General features: G+C 42.9%; 1 protein-coding gene and 1 long non-coding RNA gene across 2 annotated transcripts in view; one reads left to right on the top strand and one right to left on the bottom strand.

Moving 5' to 3' along the window:
• The window catches only part of LOC145354861 (uncharacterized), a 118,717-nt gene that overhangs the window by 37,962 nt on the left and 52,818 nt on the right, over positions 1-27,937 (top strand). The gene's annotated exons all lie outside the window — the stretch shown is intronic.
• card11 (caspase recruitment domain family, member 11) overlaps positions 16,600-27,937 on the bottom strand; it is a 225,878-nt gene continuing 214,540 nt past the window's right edge. Inside the window, exons 25-26 of the mRNA XM_080206404.1 lie at positions 23,033-23,148; positions 16,600-17,874 (exon numbers count right to left, since the gene is read on the bottom strand). Coding sequence (XP_080062530.1) covers positions 17,667-17,874; positions 23,033-23,148 — 324 coding nt within the window. The 3' untranslated portion in view covers positions 16,600-17,666. The remainder of the gene's footprint in view (positions 17,875-23,032; positions 23,149-27,937) is intronic.

Genomic DNA, 27,937 nt, shown 5'->3' with positions numbered 1-27,937 from the left:
ACTACAGTTTTCCTATTAATTGAAAGTTACCTCATTTTAATTAGGAATGCTAGAATAAACATAGAAACTAAACAGGAATAGGCCTTTCGGTCCTTCAAGCCTGCTCCACTATTTAATAGAAGTGATCTCAATACCATGTTCCTGCTTTCTCAACATTTCTCTCAATGCCATTACATTTTTAAAAATTATTTACTTCTTTCTTGAATATACTCAGTGACTTGATCTCCACAGCCTGTTGTGGTAGAGAATTCAATAGGTTCATTGCCCTTTGAGTGAAGAAATGTTTCCTCATCTCAGTTCTAAATGGTCTGCCATATATATCCTGAGACTGTGTCCCCTGGATCTTGATTTTCCAGCCAGGGAAAACATCCTTCCTGCATCTTTTCTGTCCTAATTCTCTCATCCTCCTAAACAATAAAGGCCCAGTCAAACTAATCTCTCTGCATAGGACATTCCTTCCAACCCTGGTATCATCTTAGTGAATTGCCATTGCACTCCCTCTATGGCAGGCATATCCTTTCTTAGGTAGAGACATCAAAACTGCAAGCAATACTGCAGGCATGGTCTCACCAAGGTCCTGTATAACTGTGGTTTGTTTCTGAACTCAAATCCTCTTGCAGTGAAGGTCAACATATCAATTGCCTTCCTTATTGCTTGGTATCCCTGCCTCTTTATAACAGGTATACAAGGACATCCAGGTCCCTTTGTACATCCACACTTCCCAATATACCACCAGTTAAATAATGCTCTTCCTTTGTGTTTTCCACACAGAAACGTATAACTTCATGTTTAGCCACGTTGTCCTGTATCTGCCATGTTTCCGCCCATTCATTTAAATCACTGGAAGGATCTCCCTCACAACTCACAATTCCACCATAGAACTAGAGAAAATTACAGCTCAGAAGCAGGCCATTTGGTCGTTCCTGTCTGTGCCAAACCATTTTTTGCCTAATCCTACTGACTTGCACTTGAACCATATCCCTCCACATGCCTCTCATCCATGGACCCGTCCAAGGTTTTCTTAACTGTTAAAAGTGACCCCGCATTTATCACTTTATCCAGCAGCCCATTCCACACTCTCACCACTCTCTGTGTGAAGCAGCCCCCCCCTTAATATTCCCTTTAAACTTTTCTCCTTTCACCCTTAACCCATGCCTTCTGGTTTTTTTCTCCCCTAGCCTCAGTGCAAAGAGCCTGCTTGCATTCACTCTATCTATACCCATCAAAATCTTAAACACGTCTATCAAATCTCCCCTCATTCTTCTACGCTCCAGGGAATAAAGTCCTAACCTATTCAATCTCTCTCTCTGTAACTCAGCTTCTCAAGTCCCGGCAACATCCTCGTGAACCTTCTCGGCACTCTTTCAACCTTATTTACATCCTTCCTGTGACTAGGTGACCAAAACTGTACACAATCCTCTAAATTCGGCCTCACCAATGCCTTATATAACCTTACCATGACACGCCAACTTTTATACTCAATACTCCGATTTATAAAGGCCAGTGTACCAAAAGCACTCTTTACAACCCTATCCACCTGTGATGTCACTTTTAGGGAATTCTGTACCTGTATTCCCAGGTCCCTCTGTTCAACTGCACTCTTCAGAGTGCTACCATTTAGGCTGTATGTTCTACTTTGATTTGACCTTCCAAAGTGCAATACCTCACACTTGTCTGTATTAAATCCAATTTGCAATTTTTCAGCCCATTTTTCTAGTTGGTCCAAATCCCTCTGCAAGCTTTGAAAACCTTCCTTACTGTACACTTCACCTCCAATCTTTGTATGATCAGCAAATTTGCTGCTCCAGTTTACCACATTATCATCCAGATCATTGATATAGATGACAAACAACAATGGACCCAACACCGATCCCTGTGGCGCTCCACTAGTCACAGGCCTCCACTCAGAGAAGCAACCTCTACATCCACTCTCTGGTTTCTTCCATTGAGCCAGTGCCTAATCCAATTTACAACTTCCCCATCTATACCTAGCGACTGAACCTTCCTAATTAACCTCCCATAAGGGACCTTGTCAAAGACCTTGCTGAAATCCAGGTAGACAACATCCACCGCCTTCCCTTCATCCACTTTCCTGGTGACCTCCTTGATTGGTCAAACATGATCTACCACGCACAAAGCCATGTTGACTCTCCCTAATAAGGCCCTGTCTATCCAAATATTTGTAGATCCTATCCCTTATCACACCTTCCAATAACGTGCCAACCACCGACGTCAAACTTACTGGCCTATAATTTCCCAGATTTCTTTTGGAAACTTCTTTAAACAATGGAACAACATGAGCCACCCTCCAATCATCCGGCACCTTTCCTGTGAATATTGACATTTTAAATATGTCTGCCAGGGCCCCTGCAAGTTCAACACTAGCCTCCCTCAAGGTGCGTGGGAATACCCTGTCTGGTCCTGGGGTTTTATCCACTCTGATTTGCCTCAAGACAGCCAGCACCTCCTCCGCTTTAATTTGTAAAGGTTCCATGACCTCCCTACCTGTTTGCCCAATTTCTGTAGACTCCATGCCCATTTCCCCAGTAAATACAGATGCAAAAAACCCATTTAGTATCTCCCCCATTTCTTTTGGTTCCATACACAGTCTACCACTCTGGTCTTCAAGAGGACCAATTTTTATCCCTCACTATCCTTTTGCTCCTAACATATCTATAGAAGCTTTTTGGATTTTCCTTCACTCTGTCTGCCAAAGCAACCTCATGCTTTCTTTTAGCCCTCCTGATTTCCCTCTTAAGTAGCTTCTTGCATTTTTTATACTCCTCGAGCATCTGATCTGTTCCTTGCTGCCTGTACATTTCATACAACTCTCTCTTCCTCTTAATTAGTGTTACAGCTCCCTCAAGAACCAAGGTTCCTTATCCCTACTTACTTTGCCTTTAATCCTGACATATCATACAAACTCTGCACTCTCAAAATTCCTCCTTTGAAGGTCTCCCACTTTCCATTTACATCCTCACCAGAGAACAGCCTGTGCCAATCCACACTTCCCAGATCTCTTCTCATTTCATCAAATTTGGGCTTTTTCCAGTTCAGAACTTCAGCCTGAGGACCAGATCTAGCCTTATCCATGATCAGGTTGAAACTAATGGCATTATGATCACTGGGTCCAAAGTGTTCCCTCAAACACATCCATCCCCTGCCCTAACTCATTTCCCAATAGGAGATCCAGTATCGCATCCTCTCTAATTGACACCTCTATATACTGATGTAGAAAATTCTCCTGAACACATTTAACAAACTCCACCCTGTCTAGACCTTTAACAGTATGCGAGTCCCAATCTATACGTGAAAAATTAAAATCCCCTACTATCACAACTTTCTGTTTCTTGCAGTTGTCAGCTATCTCTCTGCTGATTTGCTCCTCCAATTCTCGCTGATTATTGGGTGGTCTATAATACAACCCCATTAATATGGTCATACCCTTCCTGTTTCTCAGCTCCACACATAGGGCCTCTGTAGACAAGCTCCCTAATCTATCCTGCCTGAGTACCACTGTAACATTTTCCCTGACCAACAATGCCACCCCCCACCTTTTATCCCTCTGCCTCTATCACACCTGAAACATTGGAACCCTGGAACGTTGAGCTGCCAGTCCTGCCCCTCCTGTAGCCAAGTTTCACTAATGGCTATAATGTCATATTTCCATGTGTCAATCCACCCCTTCAGCTCATCTGCCTTCCCCACAATACTCCTGGAATTGAAATACACACACCTCAAAAGATTATTTCCACCACACTCAACCCTTCCATTTGTGATTTTGCTTGAACTAACCTGTCTTTTTACCCCTGCTCCACTATCTGGTCTGGCACTCTGGTTCCCATCCCCCTGCAAATCTAGTTTAAATAATCCTCAATAACACTAACAAACCTCCCTGCCAGTATATTGGCCCCCTTGTAGATTAGGTGTAATCAGTCCCTCTTGTACAGGTCCCACCTGCCCCAGAAGAGGTCCCAATGATCCAAGAATCGGGAACCCTGCCCCCTACACCAATTCCTCAGCCACATGTTCATCCGCCCAAGCATCCTACTGTTACCCTCACTAGTACGTGGTACAGGTAGCAATCCTGAGATTATTACCCTCGGGGTCCTGCTTTTTAACTTCCTTCCAAGCTCTCTATACTCTCTCTTTAGGACCTCCTCACTTTTCCTACCTACGTCATTGGTACCACGATATCTGGCTGATCATCTCCCCACTTTAGAAAGCTGTGCAAGCGATCAGAGACATCCCTGACCTTGGCACCCGGGAGGCAACAAACCATCTGGGAGTCTCTGAACCGACCACAGAACCTCCTGTCTGTGCCTCTGACCATTGAGTCCCCTATCGCTACTGCTCTCCTCTTCTTCCTCCCACCCTTTTGCACTGCAGAACAAGCTGAGTTCCAGCTCTCGCAGCTTGTCCCAGGTAAAGCATTCCCCACAACAGTCTCCAATTCAGTATACCTGTTGTGGAGGGGTATGGCCACAGGGGAACCCTACTTTGCCTTTCACTTTTCCATTTCCTCTCCTTACAGTAACCCAATTTCCTGTGCTCTGCTGCCTAGGTGTAACTACCTCCCTAAAGCTACTGCCTACATACTTCTCATTCTTCCAAATTAGACGGAGGTCATCAAGCTCCTTCTCCAGTTCCCTAACATGCTTTGCTAGCAGCTGCAGCTAGATGCATCTTTTGCAGGTGTTGTCGTCAGGGATGCCGGAGGTCTCCCTGATCTCCCACATCCTGCAAGAGGAGCATTCCAACATCTTGCCTGGCATTTTTTTCTGGGGAAAAACAAGAATAAATTTTCCGAAAAGGAAAACAAAACTATTCTCTGCTCAAATTTATTGGGGAGAAAAACCTTCCCAGGGCTCACTGGGGCCTCCTTCCTGTTTCACTCCCAGTTTGAAAAAAAAACCTCCAAAAAAAAAGTAAGGTAACAATCCCTTTTACCTTCAAACTTTTTGTAATGAGTCTCCACTCCAATTTCTCCTCTAAAAACAATGAGGTCAAACCCTCTAAGGCAAACTCCTTTTAAAGGAAAATAAACCTTCCCAGGGGTCACTGGGGCCTACTTCCTGTTTTACACTCCCAGTTTGAAAAAAACCTCCAAAAAAAGTAAGGTTAAAAATCCCTTTTACCTTCAAGCTTTTATCTGTTTTGTGTTGTCAGCAAACTTGGAAATATTACATTTGATTCTCTCATTATGCTCAAACCCATGACCACTTCCATTCAGAAGGACCAGGGCAGTAGATATACGAGGGCACCACCACTGTCCAAGCAACGCACCATCCTGACTTGGGTCAAAATGCTGGAATTCTCTCCCTAACAGCATTGTGGGTCAACCCACAGAACGTGAACTACAGCAATTCAAGAAGACAGCTCACCACCACCTTCAAGGGCAACTAGGGGTGGCTAATAAATGCTGGCCAGCCAGTGACGCCCATGTCCCATGAATGAATTAAAAAAAAAATGAACAGCTGAGGCCCATGTGCTGATCCCTGAGCTAGCCCACTAATCACTGTCTGTCACCCAGAAAAAAAACATTTATTCCAACTCTCTGTTTCCTGTCTGTCAACCAATTCTTGATCCATGCAAATATATTACCCCCATTCCACGTGCTTTAATTTTGCCCACTAACCCCTTGAGGGATTTTATCAAAATGCTTCTGAAAGTCCAAATATATCACATCCACTGGTTCTCCCTTATGAAACCAAATATGTGCAGTTTAGGTTGATTGGCCATGCTAAATTGCCCTTTAGTGGCAGGAGGATTAGGAGGGTAAAATGTGTGGGGTTACAAGGATAGGGCCTGGGTGGGATTGTTGTCAGCCCAGGCTCAGTGGGCCAAATGGCCTCCTCCTCTACCTATGGGGATTCTATAATTCTGTTCTACTAATTACATCCTCAAGAAATCTCCAGTAAATTTGTTAAGCATAAATTGGCTCTCAGCAACCCATGCTGGCTTTATCTAATCTCGTTAATGCTTTCCAAATGTTCTGTGTTCACATGTTTTATAACAGACTCTGGCATCTTTTCCACTACTGATGTTAGACTAATTGGTCTGGAATTCTCCCTTTTATCTCTTCCTTCCTGTTTAAAGAGTGGGGTTACCCTCCAATCTGTAGGAACTGTTCTAGAATCTATAGAAGTTTGGAAGATGATCACCAATGCATCCGATATTTCCAGGGCCACTTCATTTGATACTCCTTTAATAATAGCATAAGATAGTTATTTGTAGATTATTTTATTTTTCTATCTTTATGAAGTTTATTTTGTTTGTTTAAAACAGTGGAATTTTCTCCTAGTGGATAACTGGGATTTCAAACTTTTATCAACTTCAATAACAGTCTTGGTCCCTAAATGGATCATAAAGGAGCCAAATTAAGAAATGGTGGAGTAGGCAGCTGCTGTTGAGGAAGGAGTTTTAGGGTAGTGCCTGTAAGTTATTACTGTGAGAGAAGCTAGACAGATATATTGAAAGATGTTAACTTAGAACTGTCCTGAACTAATGAGCATTGTGAGGGCTTATGAAGTTAAGGGTTTAAGTCACGGGTAGATAGATTTCTGTTAGATAAGGGAATTAAGGGTTATGGGGAGCAAGCCGGAAAGTGGAACTGATCCACTTCAGATCAGCCATGATCTTATTGAATGGCAGGGCAGGCTCGAAAGGCTAGATGGCCTACTCCTGCTCCTATTTCTTATGAACATACGAACAAGGAGCATGATCAGACCATTCAGCCCATCAAGCTTGCTCCATCATTTAATAAGGTCATGGTTGATTTGATAGTAACGTCAAATCTGTATTCCGCCAACCCTTGAAAACATGTCAATCATCCTCTTGCTTACCAAGAATCTATCCACCTCTATCTTAAAAATATTCAAAGACTCAGCTTCCATTGTCTTTTTAGGAAGAGAGTTCCAAAGACTCACGACCCTCTGAATGAAAAAACATTTTGTCTCATCCCTGTTTTAAATGGGTGATGATGTGGGTATGCCGGCGTTGGACTGGCGTAAACACAGTAAAAAGTCTGACAACACCAGGTTTTAGTCCAAAAAACCTGGTGTTGTCAGACTTTTTACTGTGTTTAAATGGGTGACCCCCTTATTTTAAAACAATAAACCCCAGTTCTAGATTCTCTCACAGGGAGGGAATGTACTGTCCGCATCCACCCGGTGTAATCAACCTCGTGCCTGGGAACTGACCATGCACTTTAAAATGTCCCTTTCTGATTTGGAGCTGTGATGAATCACTTTAAGCTTCCTGCTACAGTAATCAACACCTATTCAGGCAAGGGCTTTCTGCAGGTGATTGACAGTTCACTGCCACAGTTCACAGCTGTCTGCACAATGAGGCTATTTAACTCCGCAAAGGAGTGTCAGTGCTAGGTCAGACTCTGACTTTTACTCCAAAATTGGACTTGAAAAGATTTACGATTTGAATTCCCACTTTGAACAAAAATTTCCAAATAAACTCACTTGGTCTCTGTTACACTGAGGCCAAAGTCAGCCCTCATTGTGCGCTTCTTACTGACCTCTTGGTTGTGCAATTGCTGCTTTACACAGGTGAGTAATTTGTTGGTACCCAAGGTGGGAAAAGCAAGAAAAGGCAGAGGTATTCAGTGTTACATTGCCTGTCCTGCTGAGACTGTGGGACTTTCTACTGCACTCCTGCGGCGGGGGAGGGAATAGTAACTGAGTACCAGTGTTCCTCCAGGTGGAATTTGTGTTACATATTTGAAAGTGACTACTGACTTAATATGCACCGTCCCATCAGTCAGTCCATTCTAAATCCTGACCACTCATTGCATAAACAAATGTTTTCTCACGTCGCCATAGTTCTTCTGACAAACATCATAAATCTGTGCCCTTCGGTTATCGGCCCTTCAGCATTTGTTTCCCTGAATTCTCTTGATTTTAAAAATATAAAAGGATTAAATACAGGGACATTTATCCTGGATAAGACATGATCCAGGCCAATTGGGTGCAAAATCAGGAAGCACTTATTCATGCAAAGATATGTGGGGCTCATCCCCTCAAGAGTGTATGAATGCTTGGACAATTGATTACTGAAACATTCAGAACTAAAATCCATAGATTTTTGTTAGGTAACCATAACATGGGATGTGGAACGAAGATGGTTAAACAGAGACGAAATACAAATCAGTCAGAATCTAATTGAGAATCGAAAAACTGAATTAATGGCCAACTCCTATTCCTCATGTTCCTATCGCATTCACATGCATTCTAGGCTTTCAGATATTATAGAATCATATTATACTCCTGGTGCAAAAGGAGACATTCAACCCAGAGTCTGCACCGACAATAATCGCACCCAGGCCCTATCCCCATAACCCCAGGTATTTACCCTGCTAGTCCCCCTGACACCAAGGGACAATTTACCACAGCCTATCAATCTAACCCGCATATTTTTGGATTGTGGGAGGAAAGCAGAGCAATCAGAGGAAGCCCACGCAGACATGGGGAGAATGTGCAAACTCCGCACAGACAGCGACCCAAGGCTGGAATTGGACTCGGGTTCTTGGTGCTGTGAGGCAGCAGTGCTAACCACTGTGCAACCCCCATTTCAGCTTCCTATTTTACATAACGATCATCAGACTTAGTTACCGATGGACAATCACCGTGAACTGCTGCAACAGGTTGTCACAATTCCCCAACCTAACTTTGGTGAGTGGAAGATTGGCGGAAAATCCCCAGAGACTGAGAGAGTTCATACACCATAGAAGCCCAGGATTCAATCAAGCATTCAGAGTGCCATCATCTCGTTGTTTGAAGAATTCTTCTCCCTCACCCACACAAGTGATTTAAGAAAAATCAATTCAATGAACAGAGCTGGAATACATACTGGTTGGCTGCTTTTGTTGCTGACCCTGAATTGACTGTCAGGTCATTGGATGAAGGGAACTGAAAGCTTGAGGAATTGCAATAATTTTTATTCCAATGGCTTTGTTCTTTCATCTTTTACTTTATTAACGTTGCAGCACATCTATACATTGTACACTACTATCACTGTTACAGGGCTCTGAATGCACACGTAATATTACCAAAACATGGTTCCTTTGGCAGTGTCAATCCTTTGAGATTGAATTTCCTTGTCAAATTTTTAAATTGAAAATTTACTGTCTCGAAATAGCCCCCCCCCTTCCAAATATCTCTGCAAAGCAACAAATTATTTGACCTCAACCTCACCAATCTACCTGTCGCAGCTGCAAGTAACCATGACAATGCTAGTAAACGTGACCATGCAGTCCTTGTGGCAATAACTCCTGTCTTCACAGTGAGGACACCCTTCACTGTGGCACTACAATTGTGCTAAATGGGATAGACTCAGAACAGATCGAATAGCTCAAAACTGGGCATCCATGAGGTGCATAGACTTTCAGCAGCAGCAGCATCTTCTCGCATCTTCCCCTCCCCTTTCAATATTACAAAACAACACCTTAGATCACTCCTGACTCACCTGGTAAAGGAAAGCTTGTGATTCCAAATAATCCTGTTGTGCTTTAACCTGATGTTGTGAGACTTCTTACTGTGCCCACAACAGTCCAACGCTGGCATCTCCACATCGTAGTTTATGTCAGTGCTTGGTGGAACACCTCTATTCGGTTTGCAAGCATGACCCTGAGTGGCTCATCATCTTAATTTTCCACCTTGCTGTCATGTTGAAATCTCTGCCCCTTGGCTTACTACAGTTCTAGTGAAGCTCTATGCAAGTTCAAGGAACAGCACTTCACCTTTTGATTAAGTGCTTTGCAGCCTCCTGAACACAACAGTTGGTTATGATCTTGGGCTGTACCTCCAAGATTTTGCTACGATTGGTTTAGGGACCAGTAACATTTTGTTTAAAGTAGACAAACTTGAAGATTCAGGACACTTGTTAAGAGAATAAAGCCACAAGATTCGAGGGGTTTTGAATAAACAAAGACAAATTTTACTATATAAGGTCAGAAAGATGAAACAATTTGCAATATCTGTCTTGTACTCTAACATTCCGTGTTACTATAAGGTGCATTAGAATTAACAAGCAAGCCATGGTTGAACACATGATACTGCACAATAAATAGCAGATGCAACCAAGATGAGTTGGAGTCCACGGATTTCTCAACATATAAACCAGTTATCAGTAAACATTGTGGACTGAATATTCCCAAAATGGTTCTAAGTGTCATAACAGCATGAAAGTGGGAGTCCTCTGTGTCAGTCTTTTGGGTGAGCTTGGCACTGCAACCTTCTAGCACTGTTGCCTTTTTTGATAGCTGGGAGCTTTATGCCAGTGGAGCCAAAGTATGCTGGGGAAGCCAGCTTCAGAGTGTTTGGGCACCATTGTGCAGGGCATTCCAATTTGCTGGTGAACCAAGCGACCTCCCTCCCCCATGGATATTAGAACTCCCTCCCATTCATCATCGGTGGCATTGTCACCCCCCCTACACCAACATGGGTCGCTGACTTTGGGGCATTAGGACCAGCCACTGAATCCCCTGGTAGACCCCTGATGTCCGCCCTGTCACGACCTACCCCTCCATGGCCCTCTCCTTGCATTGCCCCCCCCTTGCATAAGCCCCATCATTGTGCAAATCCCCTGTCATAGCCCCCACCCTACTCAGGCCTCACCCCATTGGCACTGCTCCGGCACACATGGTGCCCAACCATGCACCGCCAGAGTGCTCAATGGGCTTTGTCCAGCCATGCCCCCTGGAGCCTAGGACATGCAGTGGCCTCCGATCCTCCGACATGGCCATGGTGCTTGGTCCCTACTACTACAGAGGGGGAAAACATTAGGAGGGGGGAAGCAGCCATGCCGAACCTGCTACAACTCTCATTTTTGTCCTTGCGCGCCATCTTTCCAGCTTGCCACACTGGTCAACCGACGAGTTGTGCCGGTAAGATTGCAACTTGTGAGTCAACTAGTCTCATTCAAATACTAGTCTCCATTCTTCTGCCCTGTTTTTCCTCCTACCCTCCCCCTTTTCAGCAACTTAAAAGCTAAAGCACCTTCAACTTTTGCCAGTTCTGATGAAAAGGTCACAACCTGAAATGTTAACTGTGCCTCTCTCTTTCTCCACAATGTTGCAAAAGCTGCCAAGTATTTCTTGTATTTCCAGATTTTATTTCAGATTTCCAGCATCTGGTTTTGGGGATATCAGGACTGGTGGCCTTTCACTCGGGCAAAGAATTAGGTTATGAGGAGGAGAGTAGTGGAGAGTTCCAGAGCTTAAGGTTCATACAGCGGAATGCATCCATACCAAATTTTGGTATGATTAACATTGGGAATATGAGCAAGAAACCATAGTTGGAGTGCTAGAAAGATCTTGGAGGGTTGTAGGAATGAAGGCGACACAGCTGTGCATCATACAAGCTTAGAGCTGCACTTTTGCTGACATGAAACCAAACATTAGAAGGCTGACTTCAGAAACTGCAGATTGAAAGATACAATGCTAATCCAAGCTTGTTCTGCAAAGTCACAAATATTCAGATTATTTCATACTATTATTCAAATTCTCAAAAAGAATTTAAATTCACAGAACACACAGCCCAAAAATCCTTTACCTTATATTTTATTTGTTTTTAAAACATTCATGTATTAATCTACACTTATCAATAAAAATGCTACAAATATTGTTCTCTGCTTACATTCATATCTGAAGGGAAAGTTTCAAATCTATATCAGTTATGTCGCAGAAGACACGATGAGAAAGGAAGAAAACATTCTGATTATTCTCCAGCTGAGGCTAGTTCATTAAAACCTGATCAAGATTTGGGATTTTAGTGCAACAACAATCCTCAAAAAAGTTTTTCAGTGTAGGCAAATGCCACTGTGGGTATGAAACATTTCCTGACTTTGCTCTATGAAGGTATTGGATAACCAACATTGACTGATGCAGAATCGTACAACTCAGTGTCATGGCAGCCGGGGCTGGATATTATCAATTTCTCCATGTCCCCTCTGTCTTGAGCACAATGGATTGCGGGCAAGCCGGAGGTAAAACTGAGCTCTGGTTCGAGTGGTTTGTGAGACTATGATGCGGTAAACATAGTTCACTTAAAGCACAATACACAACTTTAGATTTGCATTTCTTGCTGAACAATGGGACCAGAGGGAGTCATGGTCCCACTGGTTATAAATAACCGTATACTTAATTACATGTTGCAGTAACTTAACATGTGTATTATAATCAAATAGATCAATTGTTGGCTATATCTATGCATCTTGTAAGTAATAAGGTTCCACTTGCTCAAAAGTGTCACTAGAATCTACAAAAACTATTGCTAAGAAAGGACCGTCATCTGTTTCTATTAGGTCAGAATGTGACCCAATTTGTGGAGTGGCAAAGGGCAGTGACAGATACTAGTGTCATTGGCAGTTACATTCATTTTGATACTGTCTCAACAATGGGCCATTGAGTATTTGCCAAGAAGCAGGTAATACTTTTCCATATGCACTTAAATCATTTACCAATATTGCACAGCTTACTTAACACACTGCATCCTGCTCATTTTGTCTATTCTTGACTAAACGCAAAACAAATTTCTGATATAAAACATTCAGAACAATGGAACTCTCAGTATGATTCACCTGAGAAAATGGTTCAATAGGAATGTAATATGCATCTTCACTGAGTTCAATGTAGAATAAAATCCTTCTTTTGAAAAGGCAGAAATCAAATATCCATTTTCCACAGGTATGCATAATTCTATCAGCTTACAATGGACAGGAAATAAGGAGCATTTAACTATTTAACTCACACAAGTTAGAATTATTGTTCATATTGAGTTCCACCAAAGAATGTTCAATTATTCTTTGCAGCTTTCAAAATCAGCAGACAGTAGACTATGAAAAATTCTCTATATATAACACTGTAAAATGAGGTCAGTGTAAGAAAGCGAACACATCCAATTCACAGAGTGTATGAAATAATCCCAGACTCAATGTGTTATTTTAATGTAACAACACATCAGTGTTCCTGTGGCTAAAAGAGGAATTTTTTTAAAGACATATTACTATTGAGTTCAACAGTAACAACAACTTGAATTCAGATACAGCAGGACAGGATTTGTTGGAAAACAGGCATGGACTTGGAAGGCAACAGTACACAATCAAAAACTTTGAAGAGAGCGGCACAGTGGTTGGCACTGCTGCCTCACAGTGTCAGGGTTTAATTCTGGCCTTGGATGACGGTCTGTGTGGAGTTTCCATGTTCTCCCCATGTCTGCATGGGTTTCCTTCTGGTGCTCTGGTTTCCTTCCACAGTCCAAAGATATCTGGGTGAGGTTGATTGGCCATGTTAAATTGCCCCTTAGTGTCAGGAGGATATGCAGGGTAATGCAGACAGGGCCTGGATGGGATTGTTGTCGGTGCCAAATGGTCTCCTTCTGTACTATAGGAATTCTATGATTCTAAGTTGGAAAGGAGATAGTTTGCAAGCACAAGAGAGGTCAAAGGTGGATTGTATAGAGGCAGTTTTGAAAGAAGGAATAATTGCAGAGAGGGGAACATTTATAATATCAGATAGCATGCGAACCTGAAAGAGAAGTTGGATGGCTAGCAATTTAGTGAGAATGGGGTCAGAGGAGTTGTTGGTGTTTCTCATAGGCAAATAGTGCTTGAAAAGGGCACAAGAGGAAATACAAAAGTTAGAGAAACAGGCAGGTTCAGTGCTAGGGCAAGGTAGGAGTTTGAAATTGTGATGAGGGAAGGGACAAATGTAGCAGAGGCTATTATAGAACATAGAAAAGTACAGCACAGTACGGGTCCTTCGGCCCTCGATGCTGTGCCGAGCTATGTCCGAGCCCAAGATCAAGCTATCATTCTGGTGTGCTCCATGTGCCTATCCAATAACCACTTGAAAGTTCCTAAAGTATCCGACTCCACTATCACAGCAGGCAGTCCATTCCATGCCCCAACCACTCTGAGTAAAGAATCTACCTCAGACATCCGTCCTATATCTCCCACCATGAACCTTAAAGTTACGCCCCCTAGTAAAGGCTACATTCACCCAAGGAAATAGTCTCTGCACATCCGTTCTACCAACCCCCCTCATCATCTTATAAACTTCTATTAAGTCGCCTCTCATCCTCCTCCGCTCTAAAGAGAAAAGCCCCAGCTCCCTCAATCTTTCCTCATAAAAACCTACTCTCCAAACCAGGCAGCATCCTGGTAAATCTCCTCTGCACTCTCTCCAATGCTTCCACATCCTTCTTATAGTGAGGTGACCAGAAGTGCACACAATATTGTGCAACGAGATGGAATTAATTCATTATTTCATAATGAAAGAGAACCCCAGTATCAGTTATCATAATATGACTGAATTTTACATTCAGTTTTAAGAATACAGGAGCGGGCCTAAGTCTAGTAATTTAAATTTAAGTAAGGACAATTATGAGAATATGAATGCAGAGCTTGCTAAAGTGAACTGGTAAATTAGGTTAAGGGATAGGTCAACAGCAATGCATTGGCACACATTTAGGGGGTTATTTCAGAATACACTGACTGGATGCATTCCAATGGGAAAGAAAAATTCCAAAGACAGGACTAAAAGGTCCATAAGGAGAGAAAAATTAAGAGTACAAGGGAACACTAGCTGGAAGTGTAAAACGAAATAAAGATTCCATAAATATTTAAAAAGTAAAAGAGTTAATAAAGTGAATGTTGGTCCAACAGAAAGCGAGTCTGGAGAATAAATAAGCAGATGGCAGATGCATTGAACAGTTATTTTGCATTGGTCTTCACTACAGAGAATTCAAGTAACACACTAGAAATAGCTGTATATCAGATCAAAGAGAGGGAGGAACTCAAGAAAATTACAATCATCAGAGAAGTGGTACTGAGTGATAGTGGGAGGGTGGTGGAAGCAAATTGCCTCACATCCTTTAAAAAGTACCTGGATGAGTATTTGGCACGCCATAACATTCAAGGCTATGGGCCAAGTGCTGGCAAATAGGATTAGGAAGGCAGGTCAGGGTCTTTCATTCGTTGGTGCAGACTCAACGGGCTGAAGGGTCTCTTCCAAACTGTAGGATTCTGTGATTCTGAGTAAATTGTTGGAGTTGTGGGCTGACAAGTCCCCAGATCCTGATGGATTTCATCCTAGGGTCTTAAAGAAGTGACTAGTGAGATAGTTGATAATTGGTTTAAATTTTCCAAAATTTCCAAGATTCTATGAGATTGGAAAATAGCAAATGTAACCTCATTATTTAAAAAGGAAATGGGACAGAAAGCAAGAAACTACAGGCCAGTTATTTTGACAACTGTCATAGGGAAAATGTTAGAAGCTATTATGTTTTGGCAGGTCACTTAGAAAACTCTAAAGTAACCAAGAAGAGTCAATATGGTTTGGTGAAAGGGAAATCACATTTAATCAATCCATTGGACTCCTTTCAAGAAGTAACATCTGCTATGGATAAAGGGGTTCTAGTGGATAGTGTACTTAGGTATTTGATAGGTTGCCTCATCAAAGGTTATTGCAGGAAATAAAAGCTCCTGTTGCAGGGGCATTTTAACTCATAATGCTCATTTGGAGAGTGCAGACATGATGGGGTGAATGGCTGTCCACTACACCATAACAATTTTGTGAACATATTGGCATGGACAGCTAGTTAACGGGAAACGGAGGCATAAATGGGTCATTTTCAGGTTGACAAGATGTAGTGAATGGTGTGCCACAGGGATCAGTGCTGGAATCGCAACCTGCATAAATTATTTGGATGATGGGAGCAAAGGTATGGTTGCTGAATTTGCTGATGACACAAAGTAAGTTGTCAAAAAGGATATAAGGAGGCTAAAAATTGATATATGTGAGTGAGTTGCAAAGTTCTTGCAAATGGAATATTAAATGGGGAAAAAGGAAAATTATTCATTTTGGCAGGAAGAATGAAATAGAAGCATATTATCAAAATAGTAAGAGACTGCAGAATTCTGAGATTCAGAGGAATCTGGGTGTCTTAGTCCATGAATCACAAAAAGCTAGTATGCAGGTGTAGCAAGGAATCGGAAAGTTATCATATATTGCAAATATTAAAGTAGGGAGGTTATGCTTCAGTTATGTACAGCGCAAGTGAGACCACATTTGGAGTGCTATGTGCAGTATTGGTCACTTTACTTAAGGATGTAAATGCTTTGGAAGCAATTCAGAGAAGGTTGATTGGATTAAGAACAGGGGTGGGTGGGCTGTATGAGGAACGGTTGGATGGGTAGGCTTATATCCACTGGAGTTTAGAAGAGCAGGAGGCAAACATACAAAGTCCTGAGAAGTCATAATACCGTGGATGTGGAAAGATTGTTTCTTCTTGTGAGAGAATCGAGAAACAGGAGTGATTATTTAAAAATAGGGTGTCACCCATTTAATTCAAAGAAGAGGAGAAATCAGAGGGCCCTCAGTCTTTGGAACCCTCTTCATGAAGTGAAAGCAGAGTCTTTACATATTTTTAAGGCAGAGGTAGATGCAGTCTTGATAAGCCATGATCTTATTGAATGATGGAGCTGGCTCGAGGGCTGAGGGGTCCTAATTCTGCTTCTATTCTGTAAGAAAATGCACAAGGCAGCTGAATGCATAATTCATTTTGACAACTGACTTCTTCTAATCTCTCTTGGTGAAAACGCTGTAAAAATGGGAATACTATTTGTGCTGTGGGATTTCTGCCCTCCTTCCAGTGGGAGATCAGGGAACCTGCATGGACATCCTAACCCATAATTTTTTCAAGTGCTTTTCCTCCCCTGACTTCTTCAATTCCTCTCCATTACAAAAATTATAAATCGCACAAGAGGAGATTCTCTTTATGTTTCAGGTAAAGTAACATCATAAGCCTGTTTGCTTAGAAATAAATATCCCCCACTCCAATGTTACTTGGATGGGTAAAATGGGTATAGAAGGGTATGGGCCAAACACGGACAATTGGGATTAGCTTAGTCATTTAAAAAAAGGAGTGGCGTGGGCAAGTTGTGCTGAAGGGCCGGTTTCCATGCTGTGACTCTCTAACGCACTACTTTGTTTTGTCTGGAGTTTAGGGCACAGGATACAACTTCCTCTGGAATCTCTTGTAACCGTGATTCACCAACAGCAGTAATGCATTGTTGGGTAAGATTACCAGTGTAATTCCCCACTCAACCTAGCTCTTCTTAGAGTAGCACAATCTACACGGATATAATCCCCTCAATCTCTTTGTAGTATCATAATTGGATGAGATACTGGATGACTGAGTTGCCAGAGTGGTAAGGTCCGATGGATCAAAAGGCTGATCGCTTCTCTTGGCTGTGAGTGCGCAGTCAAGAACCCCAGACTAAACCGGAACTTGCAACCGTGTAAGCTAGAGGAACAGGAAAAGCATTAAAACATGAGAATTCTCTCAGTGGCATCCTCTCTTAACAAGTGATGCAATGATCACAGTCACCTTCGTCCATAACTCAAGTAGGCTTTGGGAAGCCACTGATATGAAAGCGCATTTCCATTGCGTCATTCATCTTTCAAACTGCAAGTTTTCATTTGCACTCAGTATTGTTCTGAGCATTAGTTCAAACAGAACTATCTGACTCACCCAAATGTCACAAAAAACGTCAACTGGGTGTCTCCCCTGCAAAACTGGCTTACAGTTTGCAAGTCTGTGAATGGCAGGGGATTTAACACTGGGTCAAATCCTGCAGTAACTCAGTAAAATCTAGAGTTGGTCCTGGTCGATCCAGACAGTCTTCCTCTGCTCCTCAATTATTTTTTCTTTGATGATTTTGATGAGCTCCTTAATGTTGCCCCATGCATCAGCTTCCACTGTTGCGTACAAGCAGGGGAGAGACTCCAGCTCACTCTCATTTGAACGACAGATCTTCAGGAACTCTTCCTCACCGCTGTCTGGCTTTGCTGGCAGTCTCCTGTAATTTAGGTACATTTAACTCTTTATGAATGTCAAACATCTGATTTCAGTGTCACCAGCACAACATGACAACATTTTAAGATGGTCTAGAAAATGTAGTGTTGGAAGTTTGAAAAATCAATAGTTTAAGCGTGACTATCATTTTGTAGTCTGAATCAACATGTTATTTAGCATTATAAACATTAACATAGTCAAAAGCCATTTTGTGCTAAGAAGCCATTTCAAGAGCCAAACTAGATAACTAGTCAGTCTTAATGGTGAGACTAAGCAATGAATCAATAGATGTATTAGTAAGGTCAGTAATATAACCTTCAGCACAGAAATTTGTAACTTTTATGATTATGAACACTTAACATGATTTTGAGGATATAATTATTAAAGTCATGAGAATTGCAAAGGAGGAGTTGGCCAGGGGACACTTGCCCTCCGACTTTTGCTTCTTTGTAGAAAGTTTAGGGTTACACCTTCATCTTTCTCCAAGGTGCTGATTTCTGACCTACCATTGCATCACTGGACTTCAGAGCACAGAAGGCAGCCATCTGGCCCATCCCATTGTGTTAACTCTTGGAAAGAGTTAGTCACTTATTCCCATTACTCTGCCCCTTTTATTGCAACCTTTAATTCTTTTCTTTTTCAATTATTTATCCGTTTTTCTTTTTAAAGCTAATCTGGATTCTGCTCCTATTCTGGTAGGGTTTTCATATTCAACAACATTTTGCATTATAAAGTAAATATATATATTTTCCCTTCCTTCTTTTGGTAATGTTCATAACTTTATGCTTTCTAATTATTGTGCAATGAAGTAGCTCTTCCCCATTTAACTTGCTATAATTCTCTATCATTCCAAACACCTCTATCAGTTGTCCTCTCAAGCTTCACTATTCCCATGAAACTTGCCGGTTTCTCAATTCCCACCCTCCCCCATATAATTAAGGTATGGAAGTATCATCCCAGATTTGTGCTCAACCCACAACTTTCTGATCTCCACTGAGCCTAAACATTGGATGGGATGTAATCGTCCAGTCCCGTCCATGGAACATCCCTCCACCCCCCCCAAGCCTAGAGTGCATACAATGGGAAAACCCGTTGACAATGGCAGGCCTGCAAGATCCTACCACTGGCAAGCCGCCTCCGCCACCGCAAAACACACCTGGTTGGAGGGGGAAGGGGACACAAGATCCCACCCAGTGATTCAAAAGACTTATGTACCACAGTTTTGATCCACCATTTGCTGAGATCGAAAAATATCGGACCCAGAAAATGTGAACTTCGCAGCTGAGATCTCATTTTCCCAATCTCCACACCCCTGCCGGTAACCGAACGAGGTTCGCGCCCAGGAAGATTGGGAATCTTATTTCAATACATTGACATATAATTAGTGGGCTGCCCCACCATATTGTCCCCCCCACACAATGAATTCCTCCCTCACTGACGTGACATTATGTCGGTGAGGTTTCTGACTTATTAAAAACAGGAACTAGATGAATGGAACCTGCTGGATGTGCAATGGTATGTATAAACCCTGGGAGGAGAGAGAGAGAGAGACATGCCTGGGTAGTACCCTGGCATTGCCCCCTAGCACTGCTCCCAGTGGGGCAGTGCTGGGGGAGGGGGTGATGGCCCAATCAAGAGCTCTGTTGTGGGATTCCCGTTATGCATTTGGGGGCTGAGTGGTGGGGGGGGGGGGGGGGAGATTTCCATGTCCTTGGGTGAGGGGAGGCAGGGGGTGGGTGGGGTTGGGGTTGTTCCTGTCTTTTCTATTGGAGATTGGAAACATCATGATCTTGGCACTCCTGGCTGCCAACTTTTTCTGGCTCCACCAGCTATATGACATTGTGGGCAACACCCGCAGATTTTTCTGTGCATAATGTTCAGTTTTCTGTCCAGAAATGCTGGCTGTCCAGCCTGCAAGCTGCACACCGATTTTCTTGCCTCAACCAGCACTCTGTGGGAATTCCCTTATTCCGCCCATGGCAGATTTGGTGGTGAGCAGGAGTGGAGAATCTAGCAGGAGCCAAAACATCAGAAACACACAGGAATAAAACCACGTTGCAATTCTCCCAATGACAGGTTAATACAGGCACCGGAACAGAAGTTCCTAATTGGGCACCGGGCTGAAGTGCGCGATGGATCCGCGGGATGGTGGGCGTGGGGAAGGAGGTGGTGGGCCTGTAGAAGGCAAGTGGGGGCGATATGGAAGGAAGGCTGTGCAAGGAGGTGGGGAAGAGCAAAGGTTCACGATGACAAGCAGAAGGGCAAGGAAGTTGATGAAGAAAGCAAACAATGGAAGGCAGAGGGAAGAACAAGGTGAGGGAAGCTGGATCCAGTCAAGTATACATGAAAAGCTCACAAACAGGAAGTCAAAGCAACACCACATTGTCTACTGGTAGGGAATGCATGAAGACTCCCGACCAACGGGTAGAGGCCCAAGTGGAGCATGGCTGCCTCGCACGTGATGAGCTCAGGGGGATAGGATGGTTGAATTGAGGAACAGACTTCTTCCCGAGGCTGCAAATATTTTCCCTACGGGTTGCTAACATTCTGCGCAGTCCAGGTGGGGTGGAGAGAGCGAAATGAGTGCACTGCATTGGTATTTAAATAAGGTTTCTGAGACCTTTGAACCCACCAACTGATGACAGCCAGGTGAACTTGAAGGGGAATTTGCCTGTGCATTATTAATGAGGTTCCAAGTGCAGAATCTGGCATAGGAGCTTGCCATTCTGGCCAGTGGGACAGACGACCCCAGAGTCATTCATCACCACACAGCGTGGGATTCCTCGATTTCATCCATACCTGTCCAGCTGCAAGTGAGAACAGAAATTTGGCATTCCAGCCAAGGCTCCATTCTTTTTCAGTGAATTGGAGAATCCAGGCCACGAACAGAAGTTTTCGGTGTTCATCTCAAAATGGGAGAATTCTGCCCTTAGAATTATCTCTTTATATTTAAGTTCCTATTTATTTATGCCCTTTGTCTTTAAAAGAATCCTCCTGCTTCTAAAAATGACTATACCTCAATATTTATGGCTTTGTTCTTCTGATGCTTTTAAAATTTCACTCCTTAATTTGTATTTCCTTTCCTATACTTTCTCAAGAAAATATTATCTCAATTTCTCTGCATTGAATTTAATTCAGTGCTTCGCTGCCTAATCCGCTAAATTGTGCTTCTTGCATTGCACACAGTTTCCCTTCATGGTTAACCACGCTGGTGTGCCATCTGGAAATTTTGATACTGTGTTCCCCTGACCTAGGCACTATTTTGGTGAAACTTCAGCGTGGTTGTGCAAACCACACTAATTGTTTTAACATAAGAACATAAGAAATAGGAGCAGGAGTAGGCCATCTAGCCCTTCGAGCCTTCCCCGCCATTCAATAAGATCATGGCTGATCTGTCGTGGCTCAGTTCCACATTCCCGCCCTCTCCCCATAACCCTTAATCCCCCCGCTTATCAAAAACCCATCAACCCGTGTCTTAAAAATATTTAGCGAGGCAGCCTCCACCACCTCAACGGGCAGAGAATTCCAGAGATTCACCACCCTTTGAGTGAAGAACTTCCTCCTCAACTCTATTCTAAACCGCCCCCCCTTTATCTTGAGGCTGTGCTCCCTAGTCCTACTGTCCTTTCTGAGCGGGAAGAGTCTCTCCACCTCTATCCTATCCATCCCATTCATCATCTTATATGTCTCAATGAGATCTCCCCTCATTCTTCTAAACTCTAACGAGTACAAGCCCAGTTTATTCAGCCTCTCCTCATAGCTCAACCCCCTCAACTCCGGTATCAGCCTAGTAAACCTCCTCTGCACTCCCTCCAAGGCCAAAATATCCTTGCGTAAGTGCGGCGACCAAAACTGCACACAGTACTCCAGTTGTGGCCTCACCAATGCCCTATACAGCCGCAGCAAGACCTCCCTACTTTTATATTCAATCCCCCTCGCTATGAAGGCCAGCATCCCATTAGCCTTCCTGACCACCTGCTGCACCTGCAGGCTGGGTTTTTGCGACTCATGCACAAGGACCCCGAGGTCCCTCTGCACCGTCGCCTGCTGCAGTTTTTCGCCACGTAAGTAATAGTCCTTCCTACCATTATTCCTACCAAAGTGGACCACCTCGCACTTGCCAACATTAAATTCCACTTGCCAGTTCCTGGCCCATTCGCCCAGCCTATCTAGATCCTTCTGCAGACTCTCCACACCCTCCGTGCAATTTGCCGCTCCTTTACTTTCAGTGAATGCTATTATAATCTGTTGAGTCTGAATCCTTCTCACAGGTCATCACACTCCCCATTAAACTCAATGGCCAATAGGGGAGATTTTGGGGCTTTGTAGCATGGCTGGCTTCTTTCATGTGCTGCCCACACTTAATGCACACTTGCAACTCACACTTATTGCTCCTGAGAGGTCAGCAGATTGCACTCTGCATTGAGCTGAGTTCTGGGATGATGCTGGTGCCACCAATCCTTTCAGATACTACTTAACACAGATGTTTCATTTGGGCCATTCCTCACCGCCTCCACTTAAGCCTCCTCCAGGGTGCCAATCTGAATTTAGGGTTGGGGTTGGCAGGAGAGGGACTCATTGTGAGGCTTTCTCACTCTAAGAAGCACATTCCTGCTTTAAGTAGGCCTCGGTAGAAATTGTGGGTGAGCTGCATGTTATGGTACACTTTTGGGAGGTTGCTCATCAGTCATTTTAAAGTGAAGGCCCAGGAGTTAAAATTGCCCATGCTTCATGTCGATTACTTCATGGGGGCCTGTCACCCCAACATGACAACATCTCCCCACACATCAAATTCCCATCCTAAGTTAAAACAGGCTTTGGTACCTTCAATCAAAATAATCCCATGCTGCCCTTGCAGAAAGCGTGCTGAACTTAAAAAGGGTATAGATCAGAGAATCAAAGCTTCAGTACAATGCCTCGATCTCCAACTTGTGCTCTGTTCGTATATCATTTCTTGCCTAGGGTGCTCAATTAAATTTTGAATTGTTGAAAGTCAAAACTGAGACTTTTAACAGAAAGATGTAAGGAATCCTTTTTATAATAGCCACGAAGTATCTTTAGCCCCTCCCTATGTAACAAGGCAAGTTTAATTTGGCAACATTGATTGGAAATGGCAGCTTTAACTAATTAAAGGCACCAGTGTGGAAAGGATCAGACAGTACCTGAATCGTTTGATGTTCTTCTCACAGACTTTAATGACAATTATAATTGGATAGATGTCCTTCTTAATTAAATCTCTTGTGCAGCTTAGTCCAGCTTCCAGTAAACAATGTTTATTCTATATTAGGGAAGGAAAAGGAAAAGACAATTTGAATGAATATCACACCAAACAGCTCTCATCCCTCTCCTATCACAACTGAATCTCAAATGTGGGGAAAAGGGACAGATGGGAGTTATGTCAGCCACAAACATCACATTGAAAGTGGTGTTCTAAATGTCCGATAATACAAGTAGGACGAAGATTAGACCTTTGAAGAAATTAATACAGGAGGTCCCAATAGCATAGCACACATTCAAACTACATTGTTTCATGCTCATTTTCAGTTTATCTCCTAATGTTCTTCGCACTACTCCTGAAGATGATGACAAATACTGGCTTATTTGACAAATTTTCCAGTGGCCATAGTTTGTGAGCCAGTCAGATTAGTGAGTGTCAAGAGGCTATTTGATAGGGGCAGGAGCGATGGTGCAGGAAGGGTTGATGGATTGACGGTTGCGAGGCACCACAGCTGAAATTGATTACTCTTTATTCAAAGTTTACAAATGGCCACTTGTCAGCCAGACTGTTGGGGATGGTCAGCAGTAGTTAGTAACAAGTCATTTTAACACCTGGGTAACTAAGGAATGTCGAGGACATGTTGGGAAAAGTTTTCCACCCCCGCCTGTAATTCGTTTGGAATCTTGATCTCCTGGCATTCCTGGCAGGTTAAAGGCTGGTCTAGAGATCTGCAGATCTGCACTGGGAACATCATTTGCATCTCATGAATGCTCACTAAAAGTCTAACACACCCTTGTTTTCCACCCCCTTGCCAAATGTAACACCCAGCCAGCAGGAATTCAGAATGTTCTGTTTCATGATTGTGAACCTGAGTGGTGTACACCTGGAGAGGTCGACTTCTTTCTGGACTTCCAGGTCAAAAGTTTTTTTTAAAGTTGATTCATTAGCCCCAGTAAGGTTTACATTAACACTGCAATGAAGTTACCGTGAAATTCTCCTAGGCGCCACACTCCATCACCTGTTTGGGTCAATGCACCTAACCAGCACTTCTTTCAGACCGTGGGAGGAAACTGGAGCACCGGAGGAAACCCACGCAGACATGGGGAGAACGTGCAAACTCCACATAGACAGTGACCCACTCCAGGAATCAAACCTGCTCCCTGGTGCTGTGAGGCAACGGCACTAACCACTGTGCTACCGTGCCTTCCGTGGATGCTGCTTTCGCCTGCCTTTCGCAGTGTCATTGAGAGACATCAGCGGCCTGTCGCACAAGCTGTGCCAAGGCTGGGCATAGAGGAAGGGTAAGATCAAGGCATGACTAGGGAGCCAGGTGAGGGAGAGGGGGAAAGGAAGGAAAGTCAAGCAGCAGACGCAAGAGTTGAATGGCTGTCCAGATGCTGTTCAACTCTGACACCCAGACGTTGGAGCCTATGAAGTGACGGCTGGGAAGGGCACTTACTGCCCAACCTGCCACAAGATTTGGCATAATCCTCATGGCTGCATAATTAAGGAGTTGAACAGTTGTGTTTGCTCAGCTGCCTGCTCTGCAGCGGAAGTCATTCCAATTCAGTCTCTGGAACAGAAATTCTGTCCATAGTGTGGCCCAACAACAGGGATGAGTTGATGTGACATAAACCAGGGACCTTCTTTGCACATCTATGAGGCTGAGTAACACAAGGCATCATTTAACTGGTATACTACCAAGGATTATGTGTCCTTCAATTTAAGCACTGATGGCACAAAGTGGCATTTATGGATATGGCAATGGGCTGAGGCAGCTTGCATATGTTGTGTATCTGATTAACTTCAGTAATGCCGAACAAGGTCTTATTTTGTGTCCTTTACCACTGTCCCTTCAGTTTTGAATTCAAAACTAAACCTGTTTTCTATCTTTGAAATAACTAAAAGTAGTGAATTCTGAACATGTCATTTTAATTTACTGTGTCCTTTCTGACACTGAACAATATCAAAGTTTATAACAAGTTAGTGTCATTTGGAACCAGCAGTCATGTCTATATTGTCCATAATTCATGACAAAGTGCACCATGAAATGAAAGGGAGTAGGGAGAGTGGAGAGAGAAAGAGGCAGAGAAAGGGAGAGGGAATAAGAGTAAAAAAGCCAAGAGAAAGATTAAAATAAAGAGTTAAGTGGGGAGAGACAGAAAAAAAGAGAAAGGAAAAAGTCAAATGGGTGGGTGGGGGGGAGTGGGGAGATAACAGAAAGAAGTGATTTGGAAAGAGATTCATGCAATTTGTAAGAGTTTCTTCAGGACAACAACTGGGGAACGATGAAGAGGTTAACAATTATGTTTCACGGTACTATGCACTATATTCCCTGCACTATCCTGTTTGCCAAAATTAATGCAGCAAGGTGCAAAACAGGCTGCTGATTGGCTATCACCCACTTTGGGGGTGAAACTGGTCTCAGGCAGTAAGATTGAGTATATATTTCAAAATGGAATAGGCTAGTGCACAGGCAGACAGTAAGGATGGAGGACAAGTCAGGAGAGAGCTCAGATTATTGAGAAGAACTGAACAGAGAGAATAGATTTTCTCAGTGGATTACATATAATCATATTCAATTTACAGCCCACAATCAGGTCATTTGGCCCAATAGGTTTGTGCCAGCATTTCCACTCCACACGACCTTCAAGTTAAGGTGCTCATCGAGCCATTATTATCATTTAACAACCTGCTGCTAGTTTTGTTTCAAAATATACATATCTCAGGCAATTTCCATTCTGATGATCTTTTCCTCGCAAATAAATTTATTTGATCCAGACTATCCTATGTTTCACCATATTTCCGTAAACAAAAATATGCTGTTAGTTGTAAAACTAAATGGAGGTTTAATTTTCAGAAGAGTCTAAATTTTACTGAGAGTTTAGTCCTACAAATTCAATTTCAGGATGAAAAAGAGAGTTTTAATTGGAGTGCTCCCCCCACAACCGCCCCATGCCAAACTTGTTGATTGAAAATCACACTGCTGGCAGCCATTTTGATAGACCTCAAAATTGATGCTTACGGAAATTAAACCTTAACACAGATAATGGATGCTAATTGATTGAACCTGACATTTGATTAAGAAGTTAATGCACTTGGGACTACTTGACTTGCATCCCTTCCTTTTATCATTGTGATCAGAATCGGCTGAAATAAACAGTCATCGATTAAAGATTTAGGCGAGTTTGCACTGGCTCATTCCCAACAGCCCCTGGATACAAACTGACAGCACAAAACATTTTCAAATTGAGCAATAGCTGAAATTACAGGGAATTGGAGCCACTTTTCACTCTAACTTGATGGGCAGAGGAGAGGGAGAGGAACAGAAATCTTTTCAATTCTGCTGATCCATGCTTCTGCTGAATGACTGCACTCACAGCTCTACTGATGTAAAAGGAATGTAAAAATTCAGCATTACATCTAGATTTAAAACCATTGTTTACTTAAGTTAATTCTACTATAATGACAGAAGAAAAAAATAGCTGTATATCAATGGGGTGGTGGAGTGGGTAAATCAGTATTCAGTAAAAAACAATCAGTAAAGCTATTCATGCTATCTTTATCCCTGGAGAAATATTTTCTTGCATTTCTTTGAGATTCCACATCAACTCCATCTTTGATCCATTGGTAACTTGCATTTCTTAAAGCATGTTACCTGCCTCAAAGCACAATCAATTTGGCACAAGTTATGTCGGTGAATATGGTAGAGCTGACTGCACAACAAGATCCCCCCAGCAGCAACGAGTGAATGATTTGTTCATTGGTGTGAGGGAAGAGTTCCAGTCCAGAAACCTGGAGAACTTGCTGTTCTTTCAATAGAAAGGCATGGCATCTCCATCAGAAAATTCAGCCATGGCAGGACTCTTATAGAGTGTCTCATCAAAGTATATCATCCTCATTTGTGTGGTACTCCATCATAAGGCTCAGATTTCAGAATAGAAGCCATAACCTTCTGACTCAGGTTTGAGGGTGCAACCAACTAAAATGGGCTGACAGATTTATTCTTCTGGTCACCATTCTCATCAGCTTGATAGATGCATCAGAACAATAAAAAAGTAAATTTCATCCAAGCATGGTATACCATTTATCCCAAATACAGATGTGATTGCTGCCCTTTAAGGGTAAAATATTGAATTCCCCACTACTAATTTCAATTATCTCAATAATTGTAGCAACCGTTTTTTAATGATCATGTGCAACAAAATTGTGCAGCAACAACAACTTGCAAGATAGAGGGCCTTTAACATTGAAAAGACCAATCCCAAAGTGCTTTCAAGATGTAAGGAACAAAATGGACACCTCACCAAGGAGGAGACATTGGAGCAACCAAAAGCTATTTGAAAGGGCTGGCCTTTGAGAAGGACTTAGAGGAGAGGGAGGTGAGAAATGGAGGGGTTTAACTAGTGAACTGAAAGAGCATGAGGCTTAGCTAGCTAAAGGCACAGTGTTATGAATGTAAGTTGTGAGTAGGCAGTTATGTTTCAAACTGTTTCCCTTCGTTTATCGTAGATTAGAATGTCCTAAAATGGGAGACAGTAAAAGCATATTGAGCTCTGCTTCAGACAATGAGATTTGGAGAAAAAGGCCCAGGCCAAAATCTGTAGAAATTCATCTTGACGCAAAGGAGGGCAGTTAGTCTTTCTGGACACCGAAATCCAGAGAGAGAAAGGAAAAAACTGCTGCTGTGCCAACGGTGGCACAATGGTTAGCAGTGCTGCCTCACAGTGCCAGGGACCCGGTTTCAATCCCCAGTTTGTGTCACTGTTTGTGTGGAGTCTGCACGTTCTCCCCGTGTCTGCATGGTTTCCTCCGAGTGCTCCGGTTTCTTTCCACATTCCACAAGACA

This window comes from Carcharhinus amblyrhynchos, chromosome 18, assembly GCF_965287045.1.
Source record: "Carcharhinus amblyrhynchos chromosome 18, sCarAmb.v2.hapA, whole genome shotgun sequence".
Lineage (NCBI taxonomy): Eukaryota > Metazoa > Chordata > Chondrichthyes > Carcharhiniformes > Carcharhinidae > Carcharhinus > Carcharhinus amblyrhynchos.
Note: the sequence above shows the minus strand (reverse complement) of the source record. Positions and strands in the feature narration are given on the sequence as shown.